Source organism: Salvelinus namaycush, chromosome 33 (genome assembly GCF_016432855.1).
Source record: "Salvelinus namaycush isolate Seneca chromosome 33, SaNama_1.0, whole genome shotgun sequence".
Taxonomy (NCBI): Eukaryota; Metazoa; Chordata; class Actinopteri; order Salmoniformes; family Salmonidae; genus Salvelinus; species Salvelinus namaycush.
Window position 1 is genome coordinate 17,658,539 of NC_052339.1, and position 15,472 is coordinate 17,674,010.

Here is a 15,472-nt window from a genome sequence, read left to right on the forward strand (position 1 = left end):
GTACCATAAAAAAAACTATTCAACAAAAAAAGACCTTACAGTGGACTAGTAGGTATTTATAGACAGACAATATATATATATAAAAAATATTTTATTTAAAATAAAAAAAAACTGAAGAAATTATATTCCTAACGTGTTGTCTTCAGTTTGCAGAGGATTCCATCACCTGTAGTTCAGAACCAAACAGGGGAGATGTCAAATATTGAATATTGATTTTCACAGATTAAAAATACTACATCTCACAGCAACATATTTTTTTTTTATTATCAGGGGAGAAGAACATTTCAGATAAATAACACTGACTCCAGGCGCTACCATTTCTGCAAGAATCAGTGTGTGCATGTTGGAAGGATACAAACAGGTGTGTATTATGTCCCTCATCAGAAAAGAAAAACCCATAAGCCTGTATACTGTGATTTCTTTAAAAAAAATTATGTTAGGCAGTTAGGTTGTAACCTATCATTTTAAAACTGCTATTGATTTCACTGGATATTAGAGCTATGCTTAATGTTTGGCGTTTTAACGCCAAGGTAATTTCAGAACGGCATGGTTGTCTATGGGTCTAATGTGTACCAAAGAGGAGGAAAACACAGGTATCGTGATGGTATGATGTGCTTTGGAAAGGATATGACAGAATCAGAAGGATACGAATGGTACTGACTGCTGGGCCACACTATCACCATGTAACTTCAACTTGACATCAATATCTTCAACAAAAAATTTAAAGATACAGATAGTGTTTTAGATAAATATAGGGATCATGTTTTATATACAGAACTACTATAATTTCACAAATAAATAGCTTGAATTTCTCAGATTAGGCCTATCTTTGAATCAACATTCAGCACAGGAGTTATATTTCAAGAGTTCCATTTCTCTATTTCAAAAGTCAGTGAGACAACATAATATGGACCTAGAAGAGCAGAAGAACCCTTCTCACCTGTTCATCGGGTTCGTTTGGGTCCTTTCTTGGGGTCCGGGGTATCCGCTTTAGGTCTGGCAGACCTGGCAAACGACTGGAAGGTCTGAGTTAAGGTCTGAAAGAGTTAAAATATTGTACAGGAAACATCACACAAACTGTGATCCACTAAGCGTAATATGTATCTCTGAAAAATTTCAAAACCAACCTAGCTTTATAACTGTTAAAACTGTTTTGATTACATTTTTTAAACGAACTAAACAAGTATATTCTTAATGATTGTTGAAAGTATATATTGGTCTGTTTTATAAGGGATTAGAAGTAAAGGATACGACGACGAGGGGCTTGTCATAGAGGACGTAACCGTTGGTGTCTCTCAGGGCCTTCTCTGCACTCCTCTCACTTGGGAGACCAACGAATGCCTGGCCCTTCATACGACCCTCCTTCATCAGCACTATGTCAAACCTTAGGCAGAGACAAGGGAGAGGTTATTCTCACTGATACCTAGTCTACACATTCCCTATGTCAAACCTGGGGGAGAGAAGTGGCGCAGATCGTTCTCATGAAGATATCCTACATTTTTTATTTGAAGCACCGTACACTGCAAGAAATGTCTTCATACATACATATTTCTCTCTGCCTCAGATGAAACGTCGATGTATCGCCCATAGATGTATTTCAGATCCTGCAATACAGAGAACAACAAATAGCTACCATCAACATAGTCATCTTAACACCACATTGTACATGATTTGATGCAATTAGACGGTAGAAGCAGAAGACAAGAAGCAAATGTGTGTAAACTAAACATACATATTGAAAGTTTGCCAACTCTATAGTATAAAGGTACCTACTTTCTCTTCCACTGACTTGGCGATGTTCTTCACGTAAAGTCTGCTGGTCGGCTCTCCAGGTTCATAATTTTTATACACAGACATCCTTTTTATCTCTGGTTTAAAAGAGGTAAGAGAAGAACCCAGTCAACCCCAGTCCTACGTCAATAAACACAGCTACAGAAGACCACAGGGGTGCCTCTGCCAATCTGATGGCAATTCAAACCTTATTTCAATTCAAGGCCAAACATTGAGTCACTCCCTACAGTCAGAATACATTGCTACATTAAAAAGCATGTTTGATCTCAACACCCCCATTTTCTTTTCCATTTGATCTTTATAAACAAGTGAGCTGGAACCAAACAACCAGCCTGGCGGACCCATTGCCAACAACGCTTCACAACAGTTACAAATCCAGACACTACACATTTCTCTCAGGCTTTTGAAGTAATGGTGCCCTTTCAAACATTGAACTGCTTAGAGAGTGGCGTCTGAGCTACCCAGATAGAGTAGTGTAGTGGTCTGGTAGAGTGAGAAGTGTACCGTCTCTGTCTGTTGATCAAAGGCTGTAGTAACAGACTAGTGATCTGGTAGGTAAGTGTACCGTCTCTGGACAGCCGTCCCTTATCCAGTTCCTTCCTGGAGATGACATCAGAGGGGACATCCTCGTCCTCATCACTGTCCTCCTCCAGTTGGGAGGCCTGGGCGGCAGGGTAGATCTTCCCAAAGCCCTCCCCTGGATCCTCCTCTGTAGTGGTGGTGGCCTGCATCTCCTCAGCTGCTACTGGGACAAATAGGGGATTATTAGTCTCAATTGTCATGTTACATTTGGCTTATGTAATAAATACATTGGAAATCTTATGTGTTTAGGCTGAACCAGTCTACTGTAATGAGTGGACAAGCTGCAATAAATGATAATTTGTTGACTGCTACTGACTGCTATGCAGTTTTAAAACAGAGCCTTCAGCACGCACTGCTCCATGGAACTTTCACTTGAGGCTGAGGGAAAAAAGTAGTTGGGAACTGTAGCCTGGAGGTTAACTCTGAGGTGCGCGCGCACACACACACACAAAATGATGAAGAGCAGCGAGCTTATACAAATCCTCTGGAAACTTGTCACACACATCCAGCTTGCGCGTGCTCGCCCACCGCGGCGGAACGCCAGGGCTGTTCTGATACTGAGAACTAGATCCTTTTTTCAAATGATCCTCCTCATCACACCCCAACCCCCTTCGCATAATTTAAAACAGGTTGTTTATCAGCGCCCCAAAACAAGACTAATCCAAAAACCAACCTGCCAGTTTGTCTTCTATGCGTTAGACAATCTTTTGCCCTGGATTCTTTAGATATGTTTTATTTCTCGGGAGTTGGGACGAGAGTGGATTCATGGGAAGAGGGTGGCTTATAAGAGACAGAAGATAAGACAAGCTGAGACAGCCAGTCAGGGTGGCAGGTGACGACAACAGTGCCAAAAGATGACATTTCTCTAATCCTGATAGTGAAACACCTTCCTGCTTTGATAATTCTATAGTGCATTCTATAGAAGCGTTGAAATACAATACAGCATATCCTGTGATTCCTCTAGGGGTGCGGCTACTGATTGAAATTAATCCATGTATTGTAAACATGGAATCACAGATGCTCCAATTCAAATTCCTTTCACATAATTCTATGAGTACTCATTATTACCATTCAAAATGGGCTAAAATATGCTAAAGCTGTATTATAACCTTTGTGTGGCCTATAACCTATTTTGATTTGGTTAACACTTTTTGGGTTACTACATGATTCCATATGTGCCATTTCATAGTTTTGATGTCTTCACTATTATTCTACAATAAATAAAGAAAAACCCTTGAGTGAGTAGGTGTGTCCAAACTTTTGACTAGTACTGTAAATGACTTATGGATTCATTTTGAAATGGCACCCTATTCCCTATATAGTGCACTCCTTTTGACCAAAGCCAAATGTAGTGCACTATATAGGAAATAGGGTGCCATTTTGGATGTAACCTTAGACCACTGAAACTGTGGGTAGTCGGTATGTTTCCCAGAGTGGTGCAGCCTGGCCCTGTGGCGAGTCCGAGTCGAAGGCCCTACCTTCAGCCTCCTCAGTGGGCTCCTGTTGCTGGGTGGAGTTGCCTCCTCCTCCTTCCAGTATGGCTGACACGTCTGTTGAAATGTGGAACTCAATCTTCTTCTGTCCGCAGGGCTGGGGCTGCTCAAACACATCTGATGGCTGCAAGATGGGCCCTGGAGCACTGAGACCACAAGAAAGCTAAAATATACCCCTAAACACAAGGGTCTGGTACAAGAAAGCTAACATACCCCACTAAACACCAGGGTCTGGTACAAGAAAGCTAACATACCCCACTAAACACCAGAGTCTGGTACAAGAAAGCTAACATACCCCACTAAACACCAGAGTCGGGTACAAGAAAGCTAACATACCCCACTAAACACCAGAGTCTGGTACAAGAAAGCTAACATACCCCACTAAACACCAGAGTCTGGTACAAGAAAGCTAACATACCCCACTAAACACCAGAGTCTGGTACAAGAAAGCTAACATACCCCACTAAACACCAAGGTCTGGCACTGGGCACAGTAAACTCTATTTATCTGTGAATCTAGCTTGTTAATATTTTTTTCTGGTCAGCTTGATATTTCCCAGGCCACTGAGTAGACTTAGGGAACATTTAGGGTGCGTTTGTTGTATTTCTACACTCTTCAAACTGAGTTTGTGGTCTGATCTATTTTGGGGTTACACAAGGTGCAGGCAGATATCCAATATGCAGTCGAAGCCACATTGGTGGACTATTACGAGTAAGAAATATCTGGAAGGAGGACAAATCCTTCACAGCTAGTTGTGTTGTCTGGCCCTTCAGACAGACAACCCTGTACCTTTCAAACAGAAAACTGCATATTTTAAAGTTGAGAATAGATTAAGAAGAAAAGGGAGAGGGTTGATGTGCATGAGCGGCTGAGTACCTCTGAGAGTCGGGCTTGGGGACAAAGAGAAGGTCCTTGAACTTGGGTTTCTTTCTCTTGGAGGACACTTTAGTTCTCAGAGGTCTCTTGCATGCTTGGTTGACCAGACCCATCAGGCGAATCATCCTGGAGAAGAAATCAACAAAAGAAAATAAAGGCAGCCTAGACATTCATGCCACTGTGCAAATGATGACTGCTCTAGAAATGGCACAGGGGAAATAGTGGTATACTGTGAAATATTGTCAGAATAATGTGACTCAACATTCATTGCAACAACCCATTTGGATATGCTCGTGCAAATTCCTAGCTGTGAAAAAAAAAATACAGGTACAGCTACCACACAAAAACACCAAAATCTCATCTCTCTTGTAATCATTTGGCTTGAGACCAAAATACATTGACGGGGGCAGCCTCTAAACTGACTTTATTGGTTGAAATTTCAATCAATCGCCAATAAAGTAGTGTGATTGGTCCCTCACCTCTCTTTGTCCTCGTCATCTCCACTCTCATACTCAGACCCCTCCTGGCTGGAGAGGTCCATCTCATCTGCTGGTAAGGGGGGGTATTGGGGAGGATAGGGGGGCGGCATTGGTGGAGGGGGGGCAGGATGCATCTCATACTAAGGGTAGAAAGAGAGAGTATATTCATTGAGGCCTGAATTTACAAGACCTGCTACAGTACACAATCTTTCATACAATCACACACAAAGTTGTAACACTAGTCTACATCCACAGCTGGGATTGAAATCTAACTAGTGTATAATATACAGGTATTGGACAATCTAGTCTAGTTGTGACAATAATCTGGGGCTTTCGGAGTATGGTCCCCGTAATCTAGCTATTGAATAATCTATAGATTATTAATCTGTGTTTTAGAATATGAAATGAAGGTAGTATATAATCTACTAATCTGTGTGTTGGAGTGTGATCCGGTAATCTCACCATCGGAGGTCTTGTTGTGATGGGGCCGAACGGAGACGGTAGGTTCATCTTGTTCATCAGGTGAAGGACCTGTTGGATGACAACACACGGTACTGTAGCACCCAGACAACAATGCTCCACTTCTTAAAGGCTTAGCTAGCTGAAGCTCTGCATCAAATGATTTATTGTAAAACGTCTGGGCGGATTGGCGTGACTGTGCTAACATCACAAACACACACTAGCAACCAGGCCCCCAGTGTCTCGTCTGGAGCGCGAAGTCACAAGCTCTGCTAGGCGACTAATGTGTAAATTATGATCGCCAGATCGGCCCCCCCCAAAAATGTTAAAATTAGTTTATTATGAACAAGTTCAATACCCACAGTGAATTATTTGAACGTTCGGTACAAATCGAAATATTTTATGAAATAGTGATCCATTCTGACTACTACATTTGTCATCATACATGCTGACACAAACAAATCACGGGTGAGCAGGCTACGAGGAGGCTATAGTTGACCCTCTGTCAGGATGAAACGACTACATCGACCATGATCCTTTGCGAGTTATGGCCACTTTCACCATGATCCTTAGCGATTTTTTGGTGCCATTCAGCAATATGGCACAATTCAAATTGAAATACTTCCGGCTTCATGCGCCAACAGGAGTTTTCAATAGGAATACGTGGATGACATCAGCACTAGAGGTCGACCGATCAATCGGCATGGCCGATAACAATCGGTAATCGGCCTTTGTGGAATGCCGATTATGGCCGATTACATTGCAATCCACGAGGAGACTGCGTGGCAGGCTGACCACCGGTTACGCGAGTGCAGCATCAAAAGAACCTTGTGGCAGCAAGGAGCCAAGGTAAGTTGCTAGCTAGCATTAAACTTATCGTATAAAAAACAATCTTCACATAATCACTAGTTAACTACACATGGTTGATGATATTACTAGGTTAACTATCTTGTTCTGCGTTGCATATAATCAATGCAGTGCCTGTTAATTTATCATCGAATCACAGCCTACTTCAACTAGGCCAAACGGGTGATGATTTAACAAAAGCGCATTCACAAAAAAAGCACATTCGTTGCAATAATGTACCTAACCATAAACATCAATGCCTTTCTTAAAATCAATACACAGAATATTTTTTTTAACCTGCATATGTAGTTAAAAGAAATTCATGTTAGCAAGCAATATTAACTAGGGAAATTGTGTCACTTCTCTTGCGTTCAGTGCAAGCAGAGTCAGGGTATATGCAGCAGTTTGGGCCGCCTGGCTTGTTGCGAACTGTTGAATGGCCATTTATTCCCAACAAAGTCTGTAATTATTTTGCCAGAATTTTACATAATTATGATATAACATTGAAGGTTGTGCAATGTAACAGCAATATTTAGACTTAGGGCTGCCACCCATTCGATAAAATATAGAACGGTTCCGTATTTCACTGGAAGAATAAACGTTTTGTTTTCGAAATGAAAGTTTCCGGATTTGACCAAATTAATGACCAAAGGCTCATTTTTCTGTGTGTTTATTATTTTATAATTAAGTATATGATTTGATATTTGATAGAGCAGTCTGAGCGGTGGTAGGCAGCAGCAGGCTCATAAGCATTCATTCAAACAGCAGCTCTTATAAATGCTTGAAGCACAGCCCTGTTTATGACTTCAAGCCTATCAACTCCCGAGATTAGGCTGGCAATACTAAAGTGCCTATAAGAACATCCAATAGTCAAAGGTATATGAAATACAAATGGTATAGAGAGAAATAGTCCTATAATAACTACAACCTAAAACTTCTTAACTGGGAATATTGAAGACTCATGTTAAAAAGAACCACCAGCTTTCATATATTCTCATGTTCTGAGCAAGGAACTTAAACGTTAGCTTTTTTACATGGCACATATTGCACTTTTACTTTCTTTTCCAACACTGTTTTTGCATTATTTAAACCAAATTGAACATGTTTCATTATTTATTTGAGACTAAATGTATTTTATTTCTGTATTATATTAAGTTAAAATAAAAGTGTTCATTCAGTATTATTGTAATTGTCATTATTACAAATATATATATATGTATTTTAAAAAAAATAGTCCGATTAATCGGTATCGGCATTTTTGGGGTCCTCCAATAATCGGTATCGGCGTTGAAAAATCATAATCGGTCGACCTCTAATCAGCATTATCACCATCTACTGCAACGTTTACCAATGGAACTATACAGTGGGTGAGGTAGTGAGTGAGGAGAGTGCCTGCATTGTTAGGACAATGGCATGCTCTTCCACAACACACTAGCGCCACCAAGAGACCATTATGAGCTACTCCAAATGTGAATAGTTCCCACAGAGTAAGAAGGGCAGCCCAGCAGCATGGAGGCAAATGTTAAACCCTTTACTCATGCCTCCCACTTAGTCTTAATATTATCATTTGCAACGCACAATCATTTTCTGTATGATCTTTAAATTTCTGTATGATCTTTAAATTTCTGTATGATCTTTAAATTTCTGTATGATCTTTAAATTTCTGTATGATCTTTAAAGTGTGTTGGATGTGGTAAAAAAACAAACACTAGGGATAACTCTTTTTTTAATGTTCTGAGTCAATATTTTGTTAACACAATTGTTTTTCTCTAAGGTTAAAAGAAGGACATCTAACTGTGGAATAAATAAAAGCAGAGATATGAGGAATAATATATATTTGAATAAATACATTTCCCAGCATGATTTCCAAAATAAACCAACACAGAAGGAAATATCACTTTGCAGGATGTACTCACCTGAACGTAAAAGTTTGGTACGCTCAGAAGGGCATGTGTTATGTTTGTCAGGATCCCATTCGAAGGAGGTGGATATAAATATTTCAGACTGGGATTTGATTGAAATTTCAACCTGCAGCGAATGAGGGACAAAAAAAGCCACAGGAAAGAGAATAATTAGCACATAAAACATGTCAAGCGCTACCTACGAACGTACGGTCTCCCAACACGCAAAAATAATACCAGAAACAATATATGTCTAAATAATGGGGCCGCATAAATATGTAAGCAGGCTACCGAGGTTTAGTAGCTGGCTTTGGCTGCCTTTCTCCTTAACAACCTGCACAGCATGCGACTGAAATACACTCAATATCACACTTCCTCTTCAGGGACGTTGGGAACAGTATGCTATCTCAGCATCTATTCAAGGTCTGTTCTCATGTAATGACTAAGGTCTGAGCTTAGACTAGGCCCTGTTCAGTGCTGGGCCAGCCATAGAGGCTGAAACTCATTAAATTCAAAGTCTATTTACACTCAGGGTATGGGGGGCCTTTTAATTAAAAAAGCCATTACCTGCATTAAAAATAATATTTTGTAAATGACTGTGCAGGGAACATGAACTCAATGGGCTGCTTTCCTGGAATAAGCCTATTCCTGGACTAAAAAACACTTTCAGTATAGGACTGAGAACCCGTCCCTAAAGCACAACTTGCTGCAAGTCTTGCTGTAGGCTTACTGGAGCTTCAAAGCCACGTAATTACAAAAAATTACTGTACACATGCATTTCATCCAACAACGATTATGCACATACCCTCAAATAACTGACAGACAAATCAACCTCCAATATGTGTGATGTGTAGGATAGGAGACTTCTCATAGTGGCATGACACCTTACACCTCAGCCCTGAGTGTCTTTATCAAAGGCCACCTGGTGCCACCAACTGGCAGCGGCAGATGGCCTGCCACTGCTGATGTCACTGCCGAGCACCAAGCCACAGACCTGACCTGCCATTGCTGATGTGCTCAGCCACAGACCTGAGACCTGGGGTTACAATTGGACATGAGAATGCTGACAGCTCCTCATTGGAGATTCCGGCTGAGTCTTAGTCAGTCTCCCCCCAGGCAGCACACATACACACGCACAGCATCAGTCTCAAGACACACACATGCAGGCACACAATTACCCGAGTTTGGGTGCAGTGCCAGTCTCTATTAGTGGTATACTCGGTTGTGTCACTTCCTTTTTCTTCTTCACATCTTTGCCATCTGTTGCACTGAGAAGAATAAAGGGTTTAATACACACTAGACAAGTTCTGCTTTACAATTGAACATATTTGACTGCCTCACCTAGTTGAGGTAAATTACCTGTCTGACACAGGTGGGTCTTTCAGCACTGTCACATGTTCCTGGTCTTTGGCAAACTCCACCACCAGGGTATGGTTGAGGATCTGTAGCTGGTGAAGCCTGCTCAGAGCCTGCAGGACAGGGGAGAGAATACAGGTTTTACTAGAATTCTAATTTACATCATGTAATATGATAATGAACTGCTACTGAAGGCAGAAACAATTAGCCTACCTTTGCTGCAGACTTTTCACTCGCAAATGTTGCAAAGGCTGTGTGTCTCTGGAGGTATAAGGATTGAATTGCATTAGCACGAGAAACGCTAAAGCAGTCATTGTGACTGTTCATGATTTTGTAGTTATTTATTACTCTGCCATTTAAGTCAATATCCGTCCTTGACTTTTCCTAAATAAGTCTAAACAACTAAAATCTTAATATCATAAAAAGAAATGGAGCTAGAACCAGTTTGAGGAGGACAAGTAACTTTTTTGTATTGTTTTCCCCACGGCCTCTCCTTCTCTGATAATCACACCAATAATTGCCTCAAAACTGAATCTAAACTATACCAAAATGAATTTCACACATACACTATATGTAGACAAAAGTATGTGGACACCCCTTCAAATGAGTGGATTTGGCTATTTCAGCTACACCCGTTGCTAACAGGTGTATAACATCGAGCACACAGCCATGCAATCTCCATAGACAAACATTGGCAGTAGAATGGCCTTACGGAAGAGCTCAGTGACTTTCAACGTGGCACATCATAAGATGCCACCTTTCCAATAAGTCAGTTCATCAAATTTCTGCCCTGCTAAAGCTGCTCCGGTCAACTGTTAGTGCTGTTATTGTCAAGTGGAAACGTCTAGGAGCAACAAGGTCTCAGCCACGAAGTGGTAGGCCACACAAGCTCACAGAACGGGATCGCAAAGTGCTGAAGTGCGTAAAAATCGTTTGTCTTCGGTTGCAACACTCACTACCAAGTTCCAAACTGCCCCTGGAAGCAACGTCAGCACAAGAACTGTTCGTCGGGAGCCTAAGATCACCATGCGCAATGCCAACAGTCAGCTGGAGTAGTGTAAAGCTCGCCACAATTGGACTCTGGCGAAGTGGAAACGCATTCTCCAGTATGATGGGGAGAAAAGGGGAGAATGGGTGAGTTGATGAGCGAGGGGAAGCAAACGATGCATAATTATGTAATCACCAATTATGAATGAAGAACGCGCGGGGGGGGGGGGGGCATTCTATTGTACTGATCCATTCTAATCTTAAAATGGTATGTACCCTACTTCAGTCCACTAAATAAAAGCAGTCTTATCAGTCTACTCTGGCCATACTTGGAGTAGGCCACACAGTCATAGTAGGCGTAATTGTACATGCTGAACGGCTTTCAATATCTGTGAAAATATCTACATCGGGCAGCAGGTGAGCGAATGTCGGAGACCTTATGAGAAATGTCACCATGGACAATTTCTTAACTTCACTGTCATTGACGAACAAGTTGCTTGCAGAGGAAACAAGTCTGGCCGGCACCATGAACAAAGTGAGAGGCAAGCTCTTTCCCGCTGCGCAAAATAAGGCACCGCCGTACAACGGTGCTGAAGAATGACAAGACAACGGGAACGCAAAGAGATATGAGTCTCCAGCTTCAGTGATCTATTAAATGTGCTATTGGATTGTTTTTTGATGTCATGTTTTTTTTTATCATGATGGTGTTGTTTATTGTGAAAAATCTACTGTTTTACGACAGTAGCCACCTAAGACTGAAGATATGGCAGTGGGCTACATGGTCTGACCTACCAGTACTCCTTTATCAGAGAACACTCTGACTCCCACGGCACCAAAGTACTTGAGTAGATCCTGCTTCTCATCCCTGGACAGGTCAGCAGGAAGATGGCGGATGATCAGAGTTCTACTTTTCCTCGACTGGACCAACTCCTCATCCTCACCCGCCATAGCGCTGTCAGAGATAAATCAGAATATGTTGACTAACCCGGTAACATTACCTGGGGATAGAAAAAGAAAGCTAACAAGCCACGAGAGTTAATGTTACTGTTGAGGGAGGGATGAATGAATGCAATATGGTGGCTTGCAAGTATGCATCTGCAATGGTGTGAACCTCTTGTCTCCATTACTTTATCTGTAGTGATGTATAGGAACTGGGCTTTTACCTACCCTGTGTTCTCAGATCAGAGTGCAGATAAAGGAGAATCAATGACAAGGCTGGGAAATAACCCACATTATTGAGAGATCAACCTGTGCTGGCTAGCTAGTTGCTGTAGTGTACAGTTAACTGTCAAAATAGAGGAAACGCCAACATAAAGTGTGTTATTAATTTGGTGTTGGGCCACCACGAGCCAGAAAAGATCCAATGCGCCTTGGCATAGATAAATGTCTGGAACTCTATTGGAGGGATGCGACACCATTCTTCCTCAAGAAATTCCATAATTTGGTGTTTTGTTGTTGGTGGTGGAAAACGCTGTCTCAGGCGCATCTCCAGAATCTCTCATAAGTGTTCATTTGGGTTGAGATTTGGTGACCATGGCATATGGTTTACATCGTTTTCATGCTAATCAAACCATTCAGTGACCTGTGGATGGGGGCATAGCCATGGTAGCAAAAACGAATGACCAAAATAATGACCTGCACAGCATTATAATACATGACCCAAAACGTGATGTATGTTAATTGCTTAAAGGAAAACTCCACCCATAAACTATCTTTTGGTACTCGTTTCATTAGTCCATTGTTGATATAGTCCCAAAAATGTTTTGCATGTCAGCAATCAAGTTTTCAAGAGATATAGCTTTCAAAAACAGAAATACAGCTGGTATGAGTATTCAGCATCATATGAAGCAAACCGCAGCATCATATGTGTATGCGACCAATACAATTGTACTTGAAAACGCAGCATCATATGATGCAAAATGCATCATACCAACTGTATTCTTAAAGTTATGGATCTTGAAAATTGAATTTTCATTTAAACAACTCAATAACCACACCCGTGTGGAAGAATCTGCTTTCAATAGACCTTGTATTCCTCATTTACTCAAGTATTAACATTATCTTGGCAGTTAATGTGGGTGGGTATAATTTGTGGAACGTTCCAACAGGAATCTATTCCAAAAACTTCGTAAAGTACAAGGACGCCAACAAACAACGCATACAAAGTAGTATGACCAATTCACCTCGCTGACTAGCTGCCGAGTAGGTATCAACTAACCACTTAGCTTATTCTTAACGTTTGTCCAGACTACCAGAGTGAGGACAGACATTTTTCGGAATATACATTGGGAGTGAAAAACGTAATTAAAAAGCCCAGGCCCTACGTTACCGGTATCTTATTCTGCCGCTCTACAACTTTGTATGCGTTGTTTTTTGTCAGCCTTGTTATTTACGACATTTTTACAACAGATTCCTGTTCGAACGTTCCACAAATTATTCCCACCCGTTAACGTTACCTATACATTGATCAGCGAAATGAAACCAGCTAGCTCATCCTCCCGTCCGAACACGGCCTGCCAAACAAAACCCACACCGGTATGATATCCAACATATCAAAGATTTCTTTGGTTATTCCTTTCTGATAGCTAATATCCCACAGCGTCCAGACACAGACCAAACGTTTTGTCGATGAACTCAACTCAGACTCCGAGGCAAGTACAGTAGCTAGCTAGCTAGATAGCTATTGGACCTGCATCAGCTAGATAAACTGATGTTTGTAACTAGCGTTTAATTCATATTCTCCACCATTCAATGTCGTACATTTAGCTATAACATTACAACACGTCATTCAATGAGTAGCTCATTGTAATTAAATACATTTATGATTTTAAAGAACAGTTTTTGCCACATACCTGCTAGCTAATATAGGTTTTCTTGCAGCCAGAAGCGCATGCGAACCACTTCCGCCCAAAATGATCGATGATTGGATGTTTACACATTTGACCGCCTACCAAGAGTTCAAAGTCTGTTGGTTAATCAAGATGTCCATCACTAGGATTATTTACTTGAGTGTATCGCTTTCCTTTCACCAGTAGAGGTCAACATTATCAATAAAATAGTCAGGTCCCTAAAGTTTATGAACTATGGGAAATGAGAGGTTTTAGTTTGAAACCCATTGCACAAAGCACATCACAGTATTGTAGGTATACTCACCGTTTTATTTGTCTTTGATTGTCTAGAGATACTACTAAGAAGACACAGACAACTGAAAGTAAATGTTATTACTTAGTTGGTCTGAGTAATGAGGAACAACAACCCCTGAAACTATTGTAGACAAGACAATGAATCCAGTATTAATATATATTTCCTCAACTACCCCAGTTGTCCTAACCATAGTGCATTGTCCGCAGTGGCTCCAAGTGGCTCTCTCTCTCAGGGGCCTGTATAGTTGGCATTTGGCCAAGCAAAATTGCCAACTTCTGTCACTCATTCATTCCAGGCCAAACTAGTTTCCTGTGTCACACTTCATCTTGGATAGAGGCAAGCTTCTAGAGACAATTTTGAAAATGCCCCTCAAACAGGTGGTTACTATCTGGGATGTTATAATGTATGATAAAGTAATCTGAGATATGAAGAAAAATAACTCATCAGATAACATCATCACAGAAGTTCCTTACTGTCACATACTCATATCTCATTGCAAATTAGGGCATATTAATCTACAGTTACACAACCCACTGACCAGTTAGTGACCAGTCCCACCAGAGGACATCAACCCAAGATCTCCTCTATGTTCTCAAGTCTCAAGGAGCTTCCAAATTCCTGTGCAAATGAAGCCTTTATTTGAGGACAACACGGGGCATTCCTCTAGGGGGGAAACAATGCCCCCTTTCACCCTGGCTCCCTCTGAAATTTCACAGGTGAGGGGAGGAACGGTATACTTTTTTCCCATCCCAGGACTACGCACTCAGCCCAAGCCCCTGGCAGAGGTTGGGTGGAATTTTATGGGAGAGAGAGAGGGAGATAGAGAAGGAGACATAGATAGAGGGTGAGGGAGAGAGAGGAGAGGGAGAGATAAAGCCCTTGAATTGAATTGGATTGAGAGAGAGAGAGAGACATTCCCACAGTGACCATCAAGCACTTATTTGTAAAATATATTTTACAGTGTTTAGAGCAATATCACTTTACAGTAGAAAATTAAAATGCATTTTGTCTCAAATCATACGTGAAACTGACAGCCCTGAGATTTGGGATTTGTGTTCGTTGCAGTGTAAATGTACAGTTGAAGTTGGAAGTTTACATACACTTAGGTTGGAGTCATTAAAACTTGTTTTTCAACCACTCTACAAATTTCTTGTTCATAAACTATAGTTTTGGCAAGTCGGTTAGGACATCTACTTTGTGCATGACACAAGTAATTTTTCCAACAATTGTTTACAGACTTTATTATTTCACTTATAATTCACTGTATCACATTTCCAGTGGGTTAGAAGTTTACATACACAAAGTTGACTGTGCCTTTAAACAGCTTGGAAAATTCCAGAAAATGATGTCATGGCTTTAGAAGCTTCTGGTGGGCTATTTGACATAATTTGAGTCAATTTGAGTCAATTGAGTCAATACCTTCAAACTCAGTGCCTCTTTGCTTGACATCATGGGCAAATTAAAAGAAATCAGCCAAGACCTCAGAAAATAAATTGTAGACCTCCACAAGTCTGGTTCATCATTGGGAGCAATTTCCAAACGCCTGAAGGTACCACGT

The 15,472-nt window shown here is 41.0% G+C and overlaps 1 protein-coding gene across 3 annotated transcripts; it reads right to left on the reverse strand.

The window, feature by feature from the left end:
• Positions 1-72: 72 nt before the first annotated feature.
• Positions 73-13,672, reverse strand: rnpc3 (RNA-binding region (RNP1, RRM) containing 3). Of its 3 annotated transcripts, none has more exons than XM_038972908.1 (16): positions 13,623-13,672; positions 11,563-11,722; positions 9,997-10,044; positions 9,787-9,896; positions 9,606-9,695; positions 8,443-8,554; positions 5,684-5,752; positions 5,222-5,361; positions 4,743-4,868; positions 3,852-4,012; positions 2,357-2,533; positions 1,774-1,868; positions 1,546-1,604; positions 1,252-1,384; positions 941-1,016; positions 73-166 (listed from the first exon to the last, which is right to left on the reverse strand). In XM_038972908.1, exons 2-15 carry the CDS (start codon positions 11,716-11,718, stop codon positions 945-947), a joined length of 1,548 nt encoding a protein of 515 aa, XP_038828836.1. In that variant the 5' UTR covers positions 11,719-11,722; positions 13,623-13,672; the 3' UTR covers positions 73-166; positions 941-944. The 3 variants fall into 3 exon arrangements, with proteins under 3 accessions (XP_038828836.1, XP_038828834.1, XP_038828835.1); XM_038972906.1 differs by having other exon boundaries at positions 2,357-2,536; XM_038972907.1 differs by lacking the exon at positions 73-166 and adding an exon at positions 178-707 and having other exon boundaries at positions 2,357-2,536.
• Between the last annotated feature and the right edge of the window lie 1,800 nt (positions 13,673-15,472).